Source organism: Mobula hypostoma, chromosome 1 (genome assembly GCF_963921235.1).
Source record: "Mobula hypostoma chromosome 1, sMobHyp1.1, whole genome shotgun sequence".
Lineage (NCBI taxonomy): Eukaryota > Metazoa > Chordata > Chondrichthyes > Myliobatiformes > Myliobatidae > Mobula > Mobula hypostoma.
In genome coordinates, this window is record NC_086097.1 from 216,524,368 (window position 1) to 216,548,359 (window position 23,992).

At 41.4% G+C, this 23,992-nt stretch overlaps 1 protein-coding gene across 1 annotated transcript in view; it reads left to right on the forward strand.

The window, feature by feature from the left end:
- Positions 1-86: 86 nt before the first annotated feature.
- The window catches only part of LOC134343171 (mitochondrial fission regulator 1-like), a 32,536-nt gene continuing 8,630 nt past the window's right edge, over positions 87-23,992 (forward strand). The window contains exons 1-5 of the mRNA XM_063042001.1: positions 87-181; positions 6,904-7,040; positions 7,248-7,352; positions 17,940-18,061; positions 21,945-22,126. Coding sequence (XP_062898071.1) covers positions 6,975-7,040; positions 7,248-7,352; positions 17,940-18,061; positions 21,945-22,126 — 475 coding nt within the window. The 5' untranslated portion in view covers positions 87-181; positions 6,904-6,974. The remainder of the gene's footprint in view (positions 182-6,903; positions 7,041-7,247; positions 7,353-17,939; positions 18,062-21,944; positions 22,127-23,992) is intronic.

A 23,992-nucleotide genomic window follows, 5' to 3' on the forward strand; every position in this document is an offset into this window, starting at 1 on the left:
AACATGGATTTTGAAAAAGGTATTGAATATATTTTGGCCGTAAGAAACGCTGAAACTGGTGGGTTCGCTGCGCATGCGCTGATGTTGCTGGTTCGCGCGGCATTGATAGTGGCGGCATGTTTGGATGTTTTAGCCGGTTATCCGCGAAAGACAGTCGAGTTATTCATTCCTCTCTTCCAAAGTGAGTCCTATTACAACACGACAGAATGCTTGCTAATGTTATAAACAAATTGGTGGAGAGTCTCAGCGGGTCAGGCAATATCTGCGGAGAGAAGTGGATAGTCCACGTTTCTGGTCCAGATCCTTCTCCTGGGGTTGGATGCTATCTGGTGCCTAGCTCAGTACCCATTTCGGGACCCCTAGTCCTCGACCTTAGGGTCCGGGCCCTCTTGAGGGTTTGCAAGAGGCCTAGATCTTCCTTAATTGGCTATCAAGTTAGCTTTAGTTCGGTACATTATCTCTAAGCAGGCAGTCCAGAGAATCGACTGGATGATTCATTCATTGTAGTTAATATTACACATTTTGTTCCTCAAGGATTAGAAACAAAAACAGAGACCCAGTTGTGGCTGAATGTATTACATGGTATAGCTCGACGTACGGCAAGATTAAATTGATAAAATGGGTGATCTAAATATTTAGTGGCTCAGGAGTTCGTCAGTCTTTATTAAAATTACTGGCGTTTACTGTAAGGTTTCGAAAGGCTTGTGTATTTTCAGGTGGCTTATCTAATGTTGAAATTTGAATTCCAGATGATTTCGGTAAGTATTACTGTGCACTGTTAATGACAACACACTCACTTCTGAATCCTAATCAAGGGTCTCGGCTGGAAACGTCGAATATTCAGTTAGGCTTCTTAATCATTGACTTATGTCGTGAAATTTGCTGTTTTTAGGCAGTACAGTGCAATACATTAACTATGCTGTATGTGGCATATGTTTAAAAATGTGTAGAAACGAAGATAGTGAGGTAAAGTTCGTGGATTCATTGTTCAGAAATCTGACGGTGGAAGGAGAAAAGCTGTTCTTAAAATGTGGAACGTGTGGCTCTGCACCTCCTATCTGATGGTGATAATGAGAAAAGGGTATTTCCGGGGTGATGGGGGTCCTCAATGATGGATGCCACCTTTTTGTGGTATAGCTTTATAAGATGTCCTTGATGGTGAGGAGGCTTGTGTTCAGAATAGAGCTGACTGAGTTTCCAACCTCTGCCCCCTTTTTTTTTTGATTCTGTGCAGTGGCCCCTCCATAACAGATGGTGATGCAGTTAGAAAGCTCTCATGTTACCTTTGTAGCAATTTGGCTTTGGTGACATACCAAATCTCCTCAAACTCTTAATCATGGAGATGTTTGCAAAGCTTCCAAATCTTTTTATAGAAGTGTGTTAATTAATTGTAAGATTAAAGTCAGTAATTTTATTTTACTCTGATTATTTTGTAATTAATAAGTATATTTTATTAAGGCTCAAATGTGCAACATGCTCTTCTGAATTGATAATGTCCAGAGAACTCAAGTGCCAAGTGATAGTTCAAACAAGTGTTTATAATATACACTTGTGGAAAGTGGCCAGTGAGTGAGTGGGCCAGTGAAGGAGTGGAGCTTTGAGGCTTTGACTCTAGAGATTCTGGCAACTTTGGCAATTGGACTGCAATCAAGATTTGAATAGCTCAGACTCAGCAGAAAGCAGCTGATTGGGCAATCGAGGTCAGGTGACCAGGCAGTTTGAAAAGCTCAAACAAATAAATAGAGGGGAAGCCCAAGCGGAGCAGCTTGTGAGAGAGTGGGCCAGTGAAGGAGTGGAGCTTTGAGGCTTTGACTCGAGAGGCTTCGATGAGAAGAGGCAGAGGATGAGCTTGTTCCCAGTTTTTACAATGCGTCCTGAGACGGTGATGTGCCTCTCATGTGAGATGTGGCAGTCGTGGGGGAACTCCCCTCTCCCGCAGAGTCACATCTGCCAGAAGTGCATACGGCTGGGCGATCTGGAAGACCATATTAGGAATCTGGAGCAGCAGCTGGATGACCTTCGACTTGTAAGGGAGAATGAGCTGGTCATAGATGAGAGCTACAGGGAGGTGGTCACACCTAGGCTGCCAGAAGCAGATCATTGGGTGACAGTCAGAGGGAGGGAAAGCAAAGGTGAGCAGACAGGTAGTGCAGAGCACCCCTGTAGCCATTCCCCTGAATAATAAGTTTACCGTCCTGGATACTGTTGGCGGGGACGACCAGCCAGGTGTGAGCCACGGTGGCAGGGCCTCTGGCACTGAGTCTGACCCTGTGGTGCTGAAGGGTGGGACAGAGAAGGGGAGAGCTGTCGTCATTGGAGACTCTATAGTCAGGGGAGCAGACAGGAGATTTTGTGGACGTGAGAAGGACACCTGCATGGTTTATTGCCTCTCAGGTGCCAGGGTCCGGGATGTCTCTGATCGGGTGCACGACATTCTGGTACGAGAGGGAAAGCAACCAGAAGTCATGATACATGTTGGTACCAGCAACATAGGCAGGAAGAGGGATGAGGTCCTGAAGTGTGAGTTTCGGGAACTAGGCAGAAGGCTGAAGAACAGGACCTCAAGGGTGGCATTCTCAGGATTGCTGCCAGTGTTACGTGACAGTGATTGTAAGATTTGGAGGAGATGACAGTAGAATGCGTGGCTGAGGAGTTGGTGCAGGGGGCAGGGTTTTAGATTTTTGGATCATTGGGATCTCTTCTGGGGAAGGTGGGACCTGTACAGATTGGATGGGTTGCACCTGAACTCAAGGGGGAGCAATATCCTTGCAGGTATGTTTGTGAGTATGGTTTGGGAGGGTTTAAACTAATTTGCAAGGGGGATGGGACCTAGAGCGATAGAGCAGTGAAAGAAGTGCATGGAGTATAGCCAGATCTAACATACAGAGAGGCTTTGAGGAAAGAGAAGCAGAATAAATGGTGTAAAGACAGTAAGGTAGAAGGGCTAAAGTGCATGTACTTCAATGCAAAAAGCACCAGAAACAAAGGTGATGAACTGAGAGCTTGGATACGTACATGGAATTATGATGTAGTGGCCATTACAGATATTCCTGGATTTCAGTGCTTTAAAAGTGATGGAGGGGCGGGGGAAGGGGGGGAGGGGTGGCATTACTGGTCAGGGATACCATTACAGCTACAGAAAGGGTGAGTAATGTAGCAGGATAATCTTTTGAGTCAGTATGGGTGGAGTCAGGAACAGGAAGGGAGCGGTTACTCTATTGGGGGTATTCTGTAGGCCCCCTGGTAGCAGCAGAGATACCGAGGAGCAGATTGGGAGGCAGATTTTGGAAAGGTGCAAAAATAACAGGGTGGTTTTCATGGGTGACTTTAACTTACCTAATATTGATTGGCACCTGATTAGTTCCAAGGGTTTAAGATGGGGCAGAGTTTGTTAGTGTGTCCAGGACGGACTCCTGTTACTGTATGTTGACAGGCCGACTAGGGGGAATGCCATACTAGATCTAGCATTGGATAACGAACCAGGTCAGGTCACAGATCTCTCAGTAGGTGAGCATCTGGGGGACAGTGACCACCGCTCCCTGGCCTTCAGCATTATCATGGAAAAGGATAGAATCAGAGAGGACAGGAAAATTTTTAATTGGGGAAGGGCAAATTATGAGGTTATAAGGCTAGAATTTGCAGTTGTGAATTGGGATGATATTTTTGCAGGGAAATGTACTATGGACATGTGGTTGATGTTTAGAGATCTCTTGCAGGATGTTAGGGATAAATTTGTCCCAGTGAGGAAGATAAAGAATGGTAGGGTGAAGGAACCATGGGTGACAAGGTGGAAAATCTAGTCAGGTGGAAGAAGGCAGCATACATGAGGTTTAGGAAGCAAGGATCAGATGGGTCTATTGAGGAATATAGGGAAGCATAAAAGGAGCTTAAGATGGGGTTGAGAGAACCAAGAAGGGGGCATGAGAAGGCCTTGGCGAGTAGGGTAAGGGAAAAGCCCAAGTCATTCTTAAATTATGTGAAGAACAAAAGGCTGACAGGAGTGAAGGTAGGACCGATTAGAGATAAAGGTGGGAAGATGTGCCTGGAGGCTGTGGAAGTGAACGAGATCCTCAGTGAATACTTCTCTTCTGTATTCACCAATGAGAGGGAACTTGATGACGGTGAGGACAATATGAGTGAGGTTGATGTTCTGGAGCATGTTGGTATTAAGGGAGAGGCAATGTTGGAGTTGTTAAAATACATTAGGGCGGACAAGTCCCCAGGGTCTGACGGAATATTCCCCAGGCTGCTCCATGAGTTGAGGGAAGAGATTGCTGAGCTTCTGGCTAGGATCTTTATGTCCTCGTTGTCCGCAGGAATGGTACCGGAGGATTGGAGCGAGGCGAATGTTGTCCCTTTGTTCAAAAAAGGTAGTAGGGATGGTCCGGGTAATTATAGACCAGTGAGCCTTACATCTGTGGTGGGAAAGCTGTTGGAAAAGATTCTTAGAGATAGGATCTATGGCATTTAGAGAATCATGGTCTGATCAGGGTCAGCATGGCTTTGTGAAGGGCAGATCATATCTAACAAGCCTGATAGAGTTCTTTGAGGAGGTGACCAGGCATGTAGATGAGGGTAGTGCAGTGGATGTGATCTATATGGATTTTAGTAAGGCATTTGACAAGGTTCCACACCGTAGGCTTGTTCAGAAAGTCAGAAGGCATGGTATCCAGGGAAGTTTGGCCAGGTGTATTCAGAATTGGTTTGCCTGCAGAAGACAGAGGGCGGTGGTGGAGGGAGTACATTTGGAATGGAGGGTTGTGACTAGTGGTGTCCCATAAGGATTGGTTCTGGGACCTCTACTTTTCATGATTTTTATTAACAACCTGGATGTGGGGGTAAAAGGGTGGGTTGGCAAGTTTGCAGACGACACAAAGGTTGGTGGTGTTGTAGATAGTGTAGAGGATTGTCGAAGATTGCAGAGAGACATTGATAGGTTGCAGAAGTGGGTTGGAAAGTGGCAGATGGAGTTCAACCCGGAGAAATGTGAGGTGGTACACTTTGGAAGGACAAACTCCAAGACAGAGTACAAAGTAAATGGCAGGATACTTGGTGGTGTGGAGGAGCAGAGGGATCTGGGGGTACATGTCCACAGATCCCTGAAAGTTGCCTCAGAAGTAGACAGGGTAGTTAAGAAAGCTTATGGGGTGTTAGCTTTCATACGTCGAGGGATAGAGTTTAACAGTCGCAAGGTAATGATGCAGCTCTATAAAACTCTGGTTAAGCCACACTTGGAGTACTCTGTCCATTTCTGGTCACCTCACTATAGGAAGGATGTGGAAGCATTGGAAAGGGTACAGAGGAGATTTACCAGAATGCTGCCTGGTTTAGAGAGTATGCATTGTGATGAGATTAAGGGAGCTAGGGCTTTACTCTTTGGAGAGAAGGAGGATGAGAGGAGACATGATAGAGGTGTACAAGATAATAAGAGGAATAGATAGAGTGGATAGCCAATGCCTCTTCCCCAGGGCACCACTGCTCAATACAAGAGGACATGGCTTTAAGGTAAGGGGTGGGAAGTTCAAGGGGGATATTAGAGGAAGGTTTTTTACTCAGAGAGTGGTTAGTGCATTGAATGCACTGCCTGAGTCAGTGGTGAAGGCAGATACACTAGTGAAGTTTAAGAGACTACTAGACAGGTATATGGAGGAACTTAAGGTGGGGGGTTATATGGGAGGCAGGGTTTGAGGGTTGGTACAACATTGTGGGCCGAAGGGCCTGTACTGTGCTGTACTATTCTATACTCTATATACTTTTTGTTTATATCACACACTTAAAGGTATGTGCCGTTGTCTGATCGGACTTTCAATAGTTTTTAGTCGATCTGCACTTGTGCTGTTACTGTTTTTACACACATTTGTAACTAGTTGATTCCATAAGTAAACCAGAACAGGGATAATTATGACTACTGCAGAATTTTAACAGGTACAAATGCATGAAGGTGAACTTGGTATTGGGAAATTATGAAATATTTATGTGAAGTAACTAACACTAAAGTTATCCACCTGTGCAGATTGAGCTTGGGTAGACTTTTATGGTGCAGAATTTGAGAATGTTGTTTCTGTATGCTGCTTTTGTACTGAGCTGCACGTTGCATTTAATTTGAATGGTCAGAGTGTAATACTAATTCTAATTGTAATAAAGTACTTTTTAAAGTAGAGTATCAAATCATAAACACAAGAAACTCTACAAATGCTGGAAATCCAAAGCAACACAGACAAAATGTTAGAGGAACTCAGCAGTTTATTGATCAGAGTTTATTGAATTATTTTCAACTTGTATTTTGCACTTGCAACGGAGTGACATAAGTACAGCACTTCTATTCCTTTTATAGTCACAGTCATACTTTATTGATCCTGGGGGAAATTGGTTTTAGTTACAGTTGCACTATAAATTAAATAATAATAAAACCATAAATAATTAAATAGTAATATGTAAATTACGCCAGGAAATAAGTCCAGGACCAGCCTATTGGCTCAGGGTGTCTGACCCTCCAAGGGAGGAGTTGTAAAGTTTGATGGCCACAGGCAGGAATGACTTTCTATGATGCTCTGTGTTGCGTCTCGGTGGAATGAGTCTCTGGCTGAATGTACTTCTGTGCCCACCCAGTACATTATGTAGTGGATGGAAGACATTGTTCAAGGTGGCATGCAACTTGGACAGCATCCTCTTTTCAGACACCACCGTCAGAGAGTCCAGTTCCATCCCCACAACATCACTGGCCTGTCATTCAAAATTACACTGATTAGGAACAGGAAGGCTGCTATATGTAGCGTTTAATGTGTTGTTAATTAACTTTTCATATTGAACCATTTATTTGGTTGAAAATAGTGGTGAAGAATACAATGTTAGCAAATATATCATTGCCTATGAACGTTCGCCTGATTATATTCTTTCTTTCAGTTGAAATATGGGCTGCCTAAACTTTCCAGATTCCTACATAATGTGGATTGCAAACTTGTGATGTAGCCCTGATGTTTTTATTCCTGTTTGAAGTGATTAAGATGTTCTTGGAATATGCTGGAGTGGACATGAATTCAGTAAGTTGGTATATTCTCTTTATTTTGTAAGTGTTTCAAGCCAACATTGTATTACCTGATATATTGCTACATGTAGTCTCGAATGGATTTATGGTTCTTTCATTTCTTGGTAACTTTGTGGTCTTAAAGCAAGCTGCATGAAGATTTTCTGTATAATTTATCAGTAGTGTATTTTATTGAAATTGAAAATATTATTTATACTTCCAGTTGCAGCTGTTCTGGACAAACAGACGGTATGGTTCATCTCGTAGTATCATTCGGAGAATAGGCACCAACCTACCTCTTAAACCATGTCCTAGAGTTCACTTTCAGGTAAGGCATACAAGCAATGCTCTTCTTATAAGTCATCTCAGTGATGTACAGTGCCCCCCCCAGAAAATTTTCATGTTTTATTGTTATACATCATTGAATCACAGCGGATTTAATTTGGCTTTTTTGACACCGATCAAAGAAAAAGAGACTTTTGAGTCAAAGTGAAAACAGATCTCTACAAAGTGGTGTAAATTAATTACAAATGTAAAACACAATAATTGATTGCATAAGTATTCACTCCCTTTAATACGACACATCAAATCATCACTGGCGCAGCCAATTGGTTTTAGAAGTCACATTAGTAGTTAAACGAAGATCACCTGTGTTTCAATTGATTATAATAAATATATACCTGTACCTGGATCGTCAGAAGCAATGTTGGCATTTATTTAAAGGGGAATAGAATATAAAAGCGAGGAGGTAATGCCCTTTATAAGACACTAGTCAGGCTGCACAGAGAGTTGTCAACAGTTTTGGGCCCATATCTCAGAAAGGGTGTGTTGTCATTGCAAAGAGTCCAGAGGAGGTTGATGAGGATGATTTGGAAATGAAGGGGTTAACATATGAGGAGTGTTTGGCGGCTTTGGGCCTGTACTCACTGGAATTTAGAAGAATGCAGGGTGATCTCAATGAAGCCTACCGAACGTTGAAAGGACTAGATAGGGTGGATGTGGAGAGGGTGTTTCCTGTGGTGGGGTTATCCAAAACTAGAGGGCAAAGCCTCAAAATTGAGCGGCAACATTTTAGAACAGAAGTAAGGAATTTTTTTAGCGAAGGAGTGGTGAATCTGTAGAATGCTCTTCCACCGACTATGGTGGAGTCATAATCTGTGGGCATATTTAAGGCGGAAGTTATCAATGGATATGGCAAGAAGATAGGTGTGTGGAGTTGAGTGGCATCTGGGATCAGCCATGATGGAATGGCAGAGCAGCTGAACGGATTGAATTCAGCTGCTGGTGAGGCAGTATCCTGGGAAAACTACACCATGAAGATAAAAGGACATTCCGTGAAAAGGTTATTGAAAAGCACAAGCCAGGAGATGGATATAAGAAAATTTCCAAGTCACTGACTATCCCTTGGAGTATAGTTAAGTCAGTCATCGAGAGATGGAAAGAATATGGCACAGCTGTAAATCTGCCTAGAGTAGGCCATCCTCAAAACTGAGTGTGCAAGAAGGGGTCTAGTGAGGGAGGCCACCAAGAAACCTATGACAACTCCGGGGAGTTACAGGCTTCAGTAGCTGGGATGGGAGAGAGTGCATACAACAAAGTTTCACTGGCTGAGGTGAGAGAGGCGGTGCATACAACAAAGCTTCAGTGGCTGACATGGGAGAGATGGTGCGTACAACAAAGTTTCAGTGGCTGAGGTGAGAGAGACGGTGCGTACAACAAAGTTTCAGTGGCTGAGGTGGGAGAGGCGGTGCATACAACAAAGCTTCAGTGGCTGACATGGGAGAGATGGTGCGTACAACAAAGTTTCAGTGGCTGAGGTGGGAGAGGCGGTGCATACAACAAAGCTTCAGTAGCTGGGATGGGAGAGATGGTGCGTACAACAGAGCTTCAGTGGCTGACGTGGGAGAGACGGTGCATACAACAACTGTTGCTCGGGTGCTTTACCAGTCGTGGCTTTATGGATGAGTGGCAAAGAAAAAAACCGTTGGGGAAAAAAAAACTCATGAAATCTCAACTGTAGTTTGCCAGAAGGCATGCAGGAGATTCTGAAGTCAGCTGGAAGAATGTTCTATGGTCTGATGAAACCAAAATTGTGCTTTTAGGCCATCAACCTAAACACTATGTTTGACATAAGCCAAAATCCGCACATCATCAAAAGCACACCTTCTACCATGAAGCATGGTGGTGGCTGCCACATGCTATGGGAATGCTTCACTGCTGCAGGCCCTGGAAAGCTTGAGAAGGTAGAGGGTAAAATGAATGCAGCAAAATACAGGGAAATCCTGGAGGAAAACCTGATGCAGTCTGCAAGAGACTTGTAACATGGGAGAAGATTTGTTTTCCAGCAAGATGATGACCCCAAGCATAAAGCCAGAACTATGCAGGAATGGCTTAAAAACAACAAAGTGAGGTCCTGGACTGGCCAAGTCAGAGTCCAGACCTCAATCCAATTGCGAATTTGTGGCTGGACTTGAAAAGGGCTGTTCACTCACGATCCTCGTGCAATCTGACAGAGCTCGAGCAGTTTTCTAAAGAAGAATGAGGGAAAATGGTAGAGGGCAGGTGTGCAAAGCTGATCGGGATCTATCCACACAGACTCACAGCTGTAATTGCTGACAAAGTTGCATCTACTAAATACTGACTTGAAGGGGGTGAGTAATCATGCAATCAATTGTTTTGTGTTTAATAAATTTTGACCAATTTGTAGAAATTTGTTTTCACTTTGACACAAAAGATTATTTTCTGTTAATTAGTGCCAAAAAAAACAAATTAAATCCACTGAGATTCAATGCTGTAAAAACAATAAAACATGAAAACTTCCAAGGAAGTGAATTAATGGGCAATATAAATATGTCATCATGACATTTAATGGGCAATGTAAATATGTCATCATGACATTTGTCATTTCACTCAGTCACGTATTGGATTTCTGTACTTGTACCCAAAAAAATACTTTTTTTCAGAACTTTTTTTTGAAAAAGTTCATTTGTTCAAGATTTATAGCTTTTAAGTTCAAGTTTAATGTCATCTAACTGCACGTATATACAACCCAACAGAAAGTTCCTCCAGACCATGGTTCACCCATACAACATGTATTACACACAGCATATAAATCAAAATATTATTTTATAAACAAGTTGATAAAATATAATTTAAAATGCATGAAGTAAACAAGTAAATAGTACAATAAATAGCTGGCTGTCCTGGGGTCGAGACCTATTTAGAATAAGCTGCCTCGAATGGTTTCAGGAATTGAAAGGATGGTTTTAGGTTTTGATCACTTGTAGTTTTTGATCTGTTATTTCATTAATTTAACTTTTCCATCTAAATAGCTTGCATAATGGAAACCATATTATAAAAACATAAAATCCTTTTAAACTATTACTAATTATCAGTTACACTTTCCACTATTTATGCTACATACATTTTCTTGAAATTTTGAGAAATTATAGTTTGTTATGGTTAATGATGACCGGACATCTTCAGAAGTCTCCTAAATACTCTCCAACGATATTTTGCTCTTGCTGCTTTTGGATCTGAGCCTCTTTCCTTATTCTCTTTCTGATAGCTCTGCTCATGCTCTGACTGACACATACCTGCTGCAGGTCAGTGACCCCTCTAAGAAGCTAATTGCTTTACAATTTGCTGTATTATTTTTGTATTGCAAGGATGAATTGCTTACTGTGTTATTATCATGAAGCAATGCAAGGATGTGCTTTTAACTTTTTCTCACCATTAGTGCAGATTGAAGGAACGAATGATTCAGGTCAATGATTTTGAGAATACTTGTATTTAATAATCACTCCTAGTTGCCCTTGATGTTGTCGTAAAGAATAATTATTTTCAAGTCGAGTTTGTGACACTACAAGTTGTGTTGAAATGTGATCTGAAGGTGTTGTACAAGGAAGTTTTTTTCTGAACAAATTGGAGATACTGAGTCAGAAACTTTGCTCTGAAAGTTGCACAGGACAAAGCCCCAGGAGATGGTAAAAGTTAGCTAAGAAAAGTGTGTGAATGCATCCAGTTGCAGCTTCTTGAAGACAGCGTTAGGGATCTGGAGCAGCAGCTGGATGATCTGTAACTTGTATGGGAGAGTGAGGAGATAATAATCAGACGTGAACAGGACACCTGACTGTTACGTTGCCCCCCAGGTGCCAGGGTCAGGGACATCTCGGATCGTGTCCACAGCATTTTAGAGAGGGAGGGAGAGCAGCCAGATGTCTTGGTACATATTGGTACCAATGGCATAGGAAAGAAAAGCAATGAGATCCTGAAGAGAGAGCTCAGAGAGCTGAGAAGCAGGACTTCCAGGATAGTAATTTCTGTATTGCTACCTGTGCCACGTGCTAATAAGGGTAGAAGCAGGATAATTTGGCAGATAAATGCATGGCTGAAAAGCTGGTTCAGGGGATAGGGCTTTACTTTCATGGATCATTGAGATCTCTTCTTGGGGAGGTTTGACCTATACAAAAGGGACGGGTTGTATCTGAACCAGAGGGGGACCAATATTCTCGCGGGCAGGTTTGTTAGAGCTGTTGGGGAGGGTTTAAACTAATTTGGCAGGGGGTGGGACCTGGAATGAAGGGACTCAAGATAGGACGTATGGTTAAAAAAGCAGAAATAGCATGCAGTCAGACTGTCAGAAAGAGCAGGCAGATGATAAGACAAAATTGCGGCCAACAGGATGAGTATCAGTGCATTAGGGATGTAAAATCAAAAAGGATAGCAAATACAGCACTCAATGTTAAATCTCAATGGAAGGAGTATAAGAAATAAGGTGGATGATCTTGTTGCACTGTTACAGATTGTCAGATATGGTGTTGTGACCATCACTGAATCATGGCTGAAGGATGATTGTAGTTGGGAGCTGAATGTCCAAGGTACACATTGTATCGGAGGGATGGAAAGCTAGGCAGAGGGGGTGGCAAGGCTCTGTTGGTAAAGAATGGTATCAAATCAGTAGAAAGATGTGACATAGGACCAGAAGACGTTGAATCCTTGTGGAATGAATTAAGAAACCGCAAAGATAAAAGGACACTTGGCAGTTATATACAGGCCTCTCAACAGTAGCTGGGATGTGGACTGCAGATTACAACAGGGCATGTCAAAAGGGCCATGTTATGATAGTCATTGTATATTTTAACATGTGAAAATTAGGTCAGTAATGGATCTCAAGAGAGTGAGTTTGTTGAATGACTACAAGATAGCTTTTTAGGGCAATTTGTCGTTGACCCTACTAGGAGATCAACTATACTGGATTGGGTGTTATGTAATGAACCAGAGGAGATTAGGGAGCTTAAGGTAAAAGAACCCTTAGGACCTGTGATCACAATATGATTGAGTTCAGTTTGAAATTGATAGGGAGAAATTAAAGTCCAACGTAACAGTCTTTCAGTGGAGTAAAGGAAATTACAGTGGTCTGAGAGAGGAGCTGGCCAAAGTAAATTGGAAGGAGATGCTGGCAGGGATGACAGCAGAGCAGCAATTGAGTGAGTTTCTTGGAAAAATGAGGAAGGTGCTAGACAGATGTATTCCAAAAATGAAGAAATACTCAAATGGCAAAATAGTACAACTGTGGTTGACAAGGGAAGTCAAAGCTAATGTAAAAACAAGAGAGGGCATACAACAAAGCAAAAATTAGCAGGAAGATAAAGGATTGGGAAGCTTTTAAAACCCTACACAGAGCAACTGAGAGAATCATTAGGATGGAAAAGACAAAATATGAAAGCAGGCTAGAAAACAATATCAAAGCGGATAGTAAAAGCTTTTTCAAGTATGTAAAAAAAAGAGAGATGAGAGTGGAAATAGGACCACTAGAAAATGAGGCCGGAGAAATAATAATGGGAGACAAGGAGATGGCTGATGAGCTTAATGAGTATTTTGCATCAGTCTTCACTGTGGAAGACACTAGCAGTGTGCCTGATGTTACAGTTTGTGAAGGAAGACAAGTGAATGCAATTACTCTTACAAGGGAGAAGGTGCTCAAAAAGCTGAAAGACCTGATATAGGTCATCCGGACCAGATAAACTGTACCCTATGGTTCTGAAAGAGTTAACAGTAGAGCTTGTGGAGGCGTTAGCAATGATCTTTCAAAAATCATTGGACTCTGGCATGGTGCCAGAGGACTGGAAAATTGCAAATGTCACTCCACTCTAAGAAAGGTGAAAGGCAGCAGAAAGGAAATTATAGACCAGTTAGTGTGACCTCAGTGGTTGGGAAGATGTTGGAGGCAATTGTTAAAGATGAGGTTATGAAGTACTTGGTGACACAGGACAAGGTAGGACAAAGGCAGCATGGTTTCCTTAAGGGAAAATCTTCCCTGATGAACCTGTTGGAATTCTTTGAGGAGATTATAAGTAGGATAGATAAAAGGGATACCGTGAATGTTGTATATTTGGACTTTCAGAAGGCCTTTGACAAGGTGCCACACATGAGGCTGCTTACCAAGTTAAGAGCCCAAGGTATTACAGGAAAGTTGCTAACCTGGTTAGAACATTGGCTGATTGGTAGGCAGTGAGTGGGAATAAAAGGATCTTTTTCTGGTTGGCTGCCAGTGACTAGTGGTGTTCTGCAGCGGTTGGTGTTGGGACCACATTTTTCATGCGGTATATCCATGATTTAGATGATGGAATAGATGGTTTTGTTGCCAAGTTTGCAGATGATACAAAGATTGGTGGGGGGCAGGTAGTGCTGAGGAAACAGACACACTGCAGAAGGATTTAGACACAATGGGCAAAAAGTGGCAGATGAAATACAATGTTGGAAAATGCTTGGTCATGCACTTTGATGGTAGAAATGAATATGCAGACTATTTTCTAAACGGGGAGAAAATCCAAAAATCTGAGATGCAAAGGGACTTGGAAGTCCTTGTGCAGAACACCCTAAAGGTTAACTTGCAGGTAGAGTCGGTGGTGAGGAAGGCAAATGCCATGTTACCCTTCATTTGAAGAGGTCTAGAATACAAGAGCAGGGATATGATGTTGAGGCTTTATAAGGTACTGGTGAGTCCTCACCTTGAGTATTGTGAACAATTTTGGGCTGCTCATCTAGGAAAAGATGTGCTGGCATTGGAGAGGGTCCAGAGGTGGATCACAAAGATGATTCCGGGAATGAAAGGGTTATCAAATGAAGAACATCTGATGGCTCTTGTTCTGTACTCGCTGAAATTTAGAAGGGTGGGGGGGGAATCTCATTCAAACCTTTAGAATTTTGAAAGGCCTAGACAATGTGGAAAGCATGTTTCCCTTGGTGGGAGTGTCTAGGACAAGAGGGGAGAAGGCCGGGTAGTTGGGGTTGACGAGGGGGTAAAAAGATCAGCTATGATTGAATGGCGGGGCAGACTCGATGGGCTAAATGGCCTAATTCTGCTCCAATGTCTTACAATCTTAGGATCTCTAAAACTAATTGGATTTATTATCACCAGCATGTGACATGAAATTTATTAACTTAGCAGCAGCAGTTCAATGCAATACATAATCTAGCAGAGGGAAAAATAATAATAAATAAAATAAATAAACAAGTAAATCAATTACATATATTGAATAGATTTTTTTTTAATGCAAAAACAGAAATACTGTATATTTTTTTTAAAAAAGTGAGGTAGTGTTCAAAGGTTCAATGTCCATCTGGGAATCGGATGGCAGTGGGGAAGAAGCTGTTCCTGAATTGCTGAGTGTGTGCCTTCAGTCTTCTGTATCTCCTACCTGATGGTAACAGTGAGAAAAGGGCATGCCCTGAGTGCTGGAGGTCCTTAATAATGGATGCTGCCTTTCTGTGACACTGCTCCCTAAAGATGTCCTGGGTACTTTGTAGGCTAGTACCCAAGTTGGAGCTGACTAGATTTACAATCTCCTGCAGCTTCATTTGGTCCTGTGCAGTAGCCCCTCCATACCAGACAGTGATGCAGCCTGTCAGAATGTTCTCCACGGTACAACTATAGGAGTTTTTGAGTGTATTTGTTGACATGCCAAATTTCTTCAAACTCCTAATAAAGTGTAGCAACTGCCTTACCTTCTTTATAACTACATCGATATGTTGGGACCAGGTTAGATCCCCAGAGATCTTCACACCCAGGAACCTGAAACTGCTCACTTTCTCCACTTCTGATCCCTCTATGAGGGATTGGTATGTGTTCTTTTGTCTTATTTATGTTGAGTGCCAGGTTATTGCTGCGGCACCACTCCAATAGTTGGCATATCTCACTCCTGTACACCCTCTCGTCGCCACCTGCGATTCTACCAACAATGGTTGTATCCTCAGCAAATTTATTGATGGTATTTGAGCTATGCCTGGCCACGCAGTCATCTGTATATAGAGAGTAGAGCAGTGGGCTAAGCACACACCCCTGAGGTGCGCCAGTGTTGATCATCAGCGAGGAGGATATGTTATCACCAATCCGCACAGATTGTGGTCTTTCGGTTAAGAAGTCGAGGATCCAATTACAGAGGCCCAGGTTCTGCAACTTCTCAATCAGGATTGTGGGAATGATGGTATTAAATGCTGAGCTATAGTTGATGAACAGCATCCTGGTATAGGTGTTTGTGTTGTCCAGGTGGTTAAAACCATGTGGAGAACTGTTAAGATTTAGTCTGCCGTTGACCTATTGCGGCGATAGGCAAATTGCAATGGGTCCAGGTCCTTGCTGAAGCAGGAGTTCAGTCTAGTCATGACCAGCCTCTCGAGGCATTTCATCACTGTCGATGTGAGTGCTACCGGGCGATAGTCATTATTTTTCTTCGGTACTGGTATAATTGTTGCCTTTTTGAAGCAAGTGGGAACTTCCGCCCGTAGCAGTGAGAGGTTGAAAATATTCTTGAATACTCCCACTAGTTGGTTGGCACAGGTTTTCAGAGCCTTACCAGGTACTCCATCGGGACCTTCTTTATTTTGATTGTAAACTGTTGAATGTTAAAATTTGCCCAATTTTTACATAAAGGTGTTCCATTTGTACAAAAGCTAGTTAAGTTCTTAAAAAGTAGTTGTGCTTGTCAAAAAGTCCAAGCAAAAGAGCACAAATTCTTGGGGCAAGAAAAGTGCAGGAAATGTTTATCTGGTCAGTCATATGGGGTCTGAGCTCACTTGTCATGACTATAAAGCTTTAAAGGGAAAAAAGAGACAAATATTGTAATAAAATATACTGATATTAGGCAGTGTCTGTGGATTTAGAAACAAAATTAACACTTTAAATTGAAGATTTTGTGTTAGAATCTATTGCTCAAGATTCCTTCTCCACATATGCTGTCTTTCCTAAGTATTTTCAGCAGCTTTTTTTTTCACTCCAGGTATCTTTTCTGATGTTGGATGTGATTTGCCAGTATTTATTTGGTTAAATTGTTATACTCATTGTTTTTCTGTTGCTTAACACCCTATTGCCATTTTCACATACGTACCTACAGAACCACTCTTCTAAACAGCTGTAGAATTTTGTGCCTTTTCAACCCCATCTAATTGTACAGTGAGATAAATTTCCCTTGAGAAATTGGTCACCATTTGTTTCTTGTTACAATATTGAAAAGTGGACCTGAGTCCTAGTAGCGGCCTCAAAAAATCACTGCAGGGGCATTGATATTGGTGCCTTAATTGGAGTATTAGAGGTTTCTTACCGAAAGGGCAATAATTGCCTAGCCCCACTGGTGATGGAATTGGTTAAGTTTTGACCAATCGTGAGCCCATCTTTTTTTAATATATCAGGTAATGGCTTATTTTTTAATATATCAGGTATTTATATCTGACAGGTTGCAACATTTGATCCTTCATTGTCTAAAGTGCATAAACTCTTCAGGTGACATGCATTTTGAAGACCCTTTGAAACAAATGTGATGCAAGTAACATTTTTAAGACTTCTTACTCGGACTTTTGAGCATTTCATATTTGAGCCTGTTATGCATAATTTGCAGATTTTACCACTTCATCTTAAAATTGAATGGAGAAACTTGATTGAAAGACTGCTAGTACTTACCATTTTGCTACCAAATACTACGGCTTATTATATGCCTCCTGAAAAACTATGGCATGCTGTTCAAATTCTGAACTAAGTTTGTTTTTGTAATAGGCACAGCAAAATTGAAGAAACTACTTGTAGTTTAAGTGTAATTTGAGTATTTCTGACATAACAGGTGTGGTTTTCCTTATGGTATACTGGTGATAGTGGCAGTGCAAAATTAACTCAATAAGACTTTTAATGGCTAACACATGAACTGTAGAAACATGATTGATTTAATTTATTAGAAATAATTTGCAGATTCCCTTTCATTTTGTGTTAAGCTGGATAATGAGAGAATAGATGCAAAAGAGATTCAATTACCGATTATAATAAATGTGCATCTCTACAGTTGTAAGACTTGATCCTTTACAGGCAAGGTATGAGGACTGGTTGAAATATAATTCACTTAAAATCATTGGTGATTGGGAATTAATATCAGGTGCTTTTGACATAAACTGACAGTGGAAGAGTGCAAAAGTCCCAGGAGACTTAAGTGTAGGATAACAAATAGCACAAATCACCTGTGTCCTTATTTTCTCTACTTCTGCACTAATGAATCGTGTACATTAGAATCTCTAGGTTTTAGGATAAGATGTGCCTAATGCTTTTAAGTGCTGAGGGGTCAGGAGAAATTTTATTAATAGATTAATTGATTGTCAGGTTTCTTGTACTGGAAGTAAAAAAAATTTCTGCCCAGTGAATGATATTATCCATGAAAAAGAAGCTTCACATTACTATCCACAGGGACATTATTTTTAAGAACCTTGTTACATAATAATTAAGGAATCATCAGCTATTCTATAGCTAAGCTCCAAAATAATATGCTCAGCATTTTAAGCACTCTATCATTCAATATGTACTGATTTTGAGAAGGTTTTTTTTTTTAAATTTATTATGATAACTGAATAATTAGTCTTAAAACATCTTTGACAGATTCTTCATAGCCCTAGAGAAGTTGCTCAGAATTCATCCGAAGCACAGAATGGTGAAGTTGCTTCCCTGGCTGATGTGGGTTGGATTGCTGGTGAACAAGTTGATTCATTTGCAAAACTGAGGTATATTTTCTCATCCTCCTTTGGGTTTAAAGCCTTCTATATACACTGGATGCTGGTTAATTGGGACACATGGGGACCAGTACATTTTGGCCCAGTTAAGAGGCTGCCCCAATTATCCAAATTTTCCTGGAAATAGAATGCATAACAAAGACAAATGACCCTTTAACTGAGTAACAAATTATGCATTTAAATGAAATGCAAAACAATTTTGAACACTACCAATACTACTACAGTATTATAAAACTATATTAATTTCTAATGATTACTGACGGAAAATTCATCGCTGCCATGTTCTGTTGATTGACTGTAAATGAACGAAATCAGCACAGATACCTAGTGCAGATAATGGACTATTTTTATTGCCTTTGTGCATAAAGTCAAAACAAAAATCAAAAGTATCAAAAATCAGTGCATCCTTCAGCCCAAACGCATAACATAATACAAGCATACGCAACTGATGCTATTTTTAAAACTGTTCGCTCTGTAATGGTTATTTCTGACATCTCCAGGCCTGAATGCTTGAAACCACAGTGAGCAAAACAGTTCTGAATTGTTGCTTATCTCTCACTATCAGTGACAAAAATTACTGCTTTTTGAACACAAACACATGCATGTGAAACTATTTTTTTTTTAAACTGTTCGCCCCAAGCACGGTGTAGAGTCTAACTACCAGGCAAATGCATACAACTGACGCTGATTAGAAACTGTTTGGCAAATCAAAGAAAATCATGGCTATTTTCTTAATTAGTTTTTGTTCTTTAAGTGTTGTCCCAATTCGATTAACTGGAATCTACTGTAGTATATAGTTTTTTTTTCCGTATTGACCATTACAGTTCCTAAACTGGGCAGGAACTCAGCAATCCTTCAGGTATGTCTTTCACAGTGAGTTTATGGCACTGAAATATAGCAACTGGATTTTTGAATATGCCGCCTTTTTGCATCTTTCACTATCTTACAATCCTTTACAAAATTTTGCAATTATTTTATATTTCAAGAGTTGGTGTAACAACAGAATCTATAAATACATTAAATAGGTGTTTAACATTTTAGAAAATCTGTGCACCTTACTCAAAATTAATGTGCACAGTTTGTTGAAAGTCTAGTTGAAGTTAGGATAATCCACAGCATTTCTTATTATATTTTGTTAGGACACTAATATACCAAAAATTTTAGTTGAACCTGCAAATGAAATTTGTTGTGTACAAAATTAAGTCAGTTTGTTCTATATGAGAAAGGACCATTGACCAGCAATTGTCCCCTTCTCTCTCCTTCCAATCTACAAAGTCCTCCAACATACATCCAGACCCCATCACCCGGTTTCTTTCACCTTCCTCACCAATGCAATCGGCCATCACCCACATTGTCCTCTTATTGGTCCCTTTCCTTTCACTGTTCTGATCTGCTCACCCCAACTGCTTAATTTAGCTCCATACTCCATCCTTTCATATCAGATTCCATATTTGCAGCCCTTTGTTGTCTTCATCTATCTCCTCCCAGCCTCTACTGCTTCCTTCTCCCACTTTACTCCATCTGTCAATTACCTCTATTCACCTGGATCCACCTACTTTTTGCTTGCCCTTTCCCCTTCACGTCTTTATACTCTTCCATTCCACATGAAAGGTCTCAACCTGGGAGTCAGCCACCCTTGTCCCTCTACGTATGCTGCTGGGTTCATTTTGATTTGTTTTTGCAAATCCCAGTCTCTTTACACTGGTTATTTACTATCATACAGTTTGTTTTGAAACTATTGCAATAAAGCCTGTGTATACCCAGCTAAATTGCACTTTTAAGCAAAATGCCAGTGGAAAATATGATTTCCTGAGATTTGGTTATGTTCTATCAAATTAGTTGATGCATTCCTGTAATCTTTATGCACATACACTTTAATGTAAACACACAGAAATCTGCAGATGCTGGAAATTCAAGCAACACACATAAACAATGCTGGTAAACGCAGCAGGCCAGGCAGCATCTATAGAAAGAGGTCCAGTCGACGTTTCGAGCCAGGACCCTTTGTCAGGACTAACTGAAAGAAGAGATAGAAAGAGATTTGAAAGTGGGAGGGGGTGATCCGAAATGATAGGAGAAGACAAGAGGGGGAGGGATGGAGCTAAGAGCTGGAAAGTTGATTGGCAAAAGGGATACGAGATTGGAGAGAGAAAAAAATCTTACCCCGACCCTTATTCTCTCTTTTTCTCCCTCTGTCCCTCTCACTATAACTCCTTGCCCATGTTCTGGGCTCCCCTCCCCTTTCTTTCTCCCTAGGCCTCCCATCCCATGATCCTCTCCCTTCTCCAGCCTCGTATCCCTTTTGCCAATCAACTTTCCAGCTCTTAGCTCCATCCGTCCCCCTCCTGTCTTCTCCTATCATTTCGGATCCCCCTCCCACTTTCAAATCTCTTTCTATCTCTTCTTTCAGTTAGTCCTGACGAAGGGTCCTGGCCCGAAACGTCGACTGTATCTCTTTCTATAGATGCTGCCTGGCCTGCTGCGTTCACCAGCATTTTTTATGTGTGTTACTACACTTTATATTTTCATTTCTATTTTTGATAAAGCATAACAGTTTGACATCTAGCCAAAATAATAATAAAACCACAAGACATAGAAGCAGAATTAGGCCATTTGGCCCATTGAGTCTGCTCCACCATTCAATCAGGATCTTTTATTCCCCCTCCTCAACCCCGTTCCCCGGCCTTCTCCCCGTAACCTTTGATGCCATGTCCAATCAAGAACCTATCGATCTCTCCCTTAAATAGACCCAACGACCGGGCCTCTACAGCCACCTGTGGTAACAAATTTCACAAATTCATCAGCCTCTGGCTGAAGGAGTTTCTCTGCATCTTTGTTTTAAATGGAAACCCCTCTATCCTGAAGCTTTACCCTCTTGCCCTAGACTTCCCCCACCATGGGAAACATCCTTTCTACATCTACTCTAAGCCTTTAAACATTCAAAAGGCTTCAGTGAGGTCCCCCCTCATTCTTCTAAATTCCAGCGAGTACAGACCCAGAGCCATCAAATGTTTCTTGTATGATAGCCTTTTTTATTCCTGGAATCATCCTTGTGAACCTCTTCTGGACCCTCTCCAATGCCAGCACATCTTTTCTTAGATGAGGGGCCCAAAACTGTTCACAATACTCAAAGTGAGGCCTCACCAGTGCCTTATAAAGCCTCGACATCACATCCTTGCTCTTGTATTCTAGACCTCTTGAAATGAATGCTAACATTGTATTTGTCTTCCTCACCGCTGACTCTACCTGCCTTTAGGGTGTTCTGTACAAGGACTCCCAAGTCCGTTTACATCTTAGATTCTTGAATTTTCTACCTGTTTAGAGAAAAGTCCGCACATTTATTTCTTTTACCAAAGCCCGAGACTGCATTTTCCAATGCTGTACTTCATTTGCCACTTTCTTGCCCATTCTCCTAATCTAAGTCTTTCTGCAGCCTTCTGTTTCCTCAACACTACCTACCCCCCCACCAATCTTCATGTCATCTGCAAACCTGGCAACAAATGCCATCTATTTCATCATCTAAGTCATTGATATTCAGCATATAAAGAAGCGGTCCCAACACTGACCCCTCGGAACACCATTAGTCACTAGCAACTAACTAGAAAAAGATCCTTTTATTACTACTCGCTGCCTTCTACCAATCAGCCAATGCTCTGATCGTGCAACTTCTTAATAAAGTAGCTTTTCTCATGTATTTAATGCATTTTCTAAGAATGGACTTTAGAAAGCATTGCATCTTTGTCAGCAAACAAGTATATGAGAATTTGTTCCCTTTGGGAATTTCAATTAAGTTGTTTACTTATTGTTGTGTTAATACTTGCGTGTACGGCTCTCATGCTAACATTGTTGAACATCAGACCTTTTGTTTTCCAAGACCTATCCACAGGCAAGCTTCCCTGCCAAATATGAAGGACTTTAAAGCAGAACCTGGGACATCCACAGTTGCCAGTGATGCAGCACTGGAAAAAATTAACGTACTGGAGAATGAACTTGCTAAGCTAAGGGAGCAGATTGCCATGATTGTGATGGTACAAGAACAAAGCAGTCTCTCAGCAGGTATATCCAATCATTTATGTTCCTCTTGGCTAAATTTTCAAACATTTCCTGATTGACCCATAGCTGTTGATGAGTCTTGTCTCTTCGAGAGACAACAAACAGTCCAGATAAAGGGTCTTGGCTCTTTTCCATAGATGCTGCCTGGCCTGCTGAGTTCCTCTGACATTTTGTGTGTGTTGCTTGGATTTCCAGCATCTACAGATTTTCTCTTGTTTGTGAAATAACTTCATTTGCTTGTACTTAACTCATGCCATGAAGTAGGGTTAGCCCTGATATAGGTCATAAATTGATCATAAATGTGTATCACCCTGCCAGAACAGTCTTTCAGAGTAATTTGCTGTAATGTGAACAACTGAGTTGTTAGTTATATAATACAAAGATACATTTGCACCCATGTATTCTGTTATGTGATCTAAAAGTTGCAGTACATTCATACAAATGAATTACATTATTTCTTAGCAAAACTCATTAAGCACAAATGCTAACAGGTGATGATTGTTAAGTGATATCATTCTGAATCTGCTGTTAGAACAACGAATATAGGCTAGAACAAATGAAATTGAGTTTGTCAGCTTCATTTCATTCTTTCAGGCTCCATGCTGTGCTGCTGCTACCTTTATAATTGTGGAAATTCTTTTCTTTTTGTCCCACTATGCAGTGGTGTGCTGGTGCAATGGGATCAATATGGGTGATGCCAACAGGCTCAGTAAACTGATTAGAAAGGCTGGCTCTGTTATAGGAGTCAAACTAGATACATTGGAGGCTGTGGAAGCACAAAGACCCTATGGAAAATCCTGGACAATGTTCCTCACCCTCTGCATGCCGCCTTGGCTGAACAGAGGAGCACTTTTAGTAATAGACTAAGACAACTGTGCTGCTCCAAAGAGCGCTATATGAGGTGATTCTTACCCTTGTCCGTTAGAATCAGAATCAGGTTTATTATCACCGTCATGTGACGTGAAATTTATTAACTTAGCAGCAACACTTCAATGCAATACAGGTGTGCGCTGCTTAACGTCCATTCGGACAACGTCCGATCGCATATATGTCCGTAGTCCCGATCGGAGAACGTGACGTAGCGGACATAACCAATCTCATTTATTGGGGCGTCTCGAGTGGAGTAGGGTTAACGTTCTGCTTAATATTCTTTTGAAAGTATTACCGTGAAGTGCATCATGGCTTCCAAATGCAGCAAAACCACTCCTAGTGATAGCAGCAGCAAGAGGCAAAGGAAAAGTATTGATTTGGAAGTGAAACAAAAGGTTATTAAACAATATGAAGGTGAAAAACCAGTGAATGCTATTGCTCAGGATTTAGGCATGTCGCACTCAACAAACACGATGATCCTGAAAAACAAGAAAAAATTCTCAAAGCTGTTGAAGGATTGGCTTCACTGAAAATTAGGTTGGTGGCGTAGTGGCATAAATGCCGGACTTTGGGACTAACGGTCCCGAGTTCAAATCCAGCTGGCTCCCCGGCACGGCACGCTGGGTGATCTCTATGGAAATTCACCCGGCAGAAGGAAATGGCAAACCACTGCTGTTACTCCTGCGCAGTTCCCCACTACGTCAGAGAGCCATGGAGGGAATCGTCCGCTAATCAGGGAAACTCCAGATGCAATGTCCTTTTCCTTTCCTTTCCTTTCACTGAAAACTACAAGGCTCACGACCTAGATCGGATATAGAGAAATTGCTAACGACATGGATTTAGTCAATACAGGTACACTACAGTACTCCATATAGGTTTGCTAAGTATATAATATGGTGTTCGCGTCCAAATCACATAACATTCGATTTCACAGAACGGATCATGGATCACGGATGTTAAGCGACGCATACCTAGCATAATACCTACACAATCAGAGAC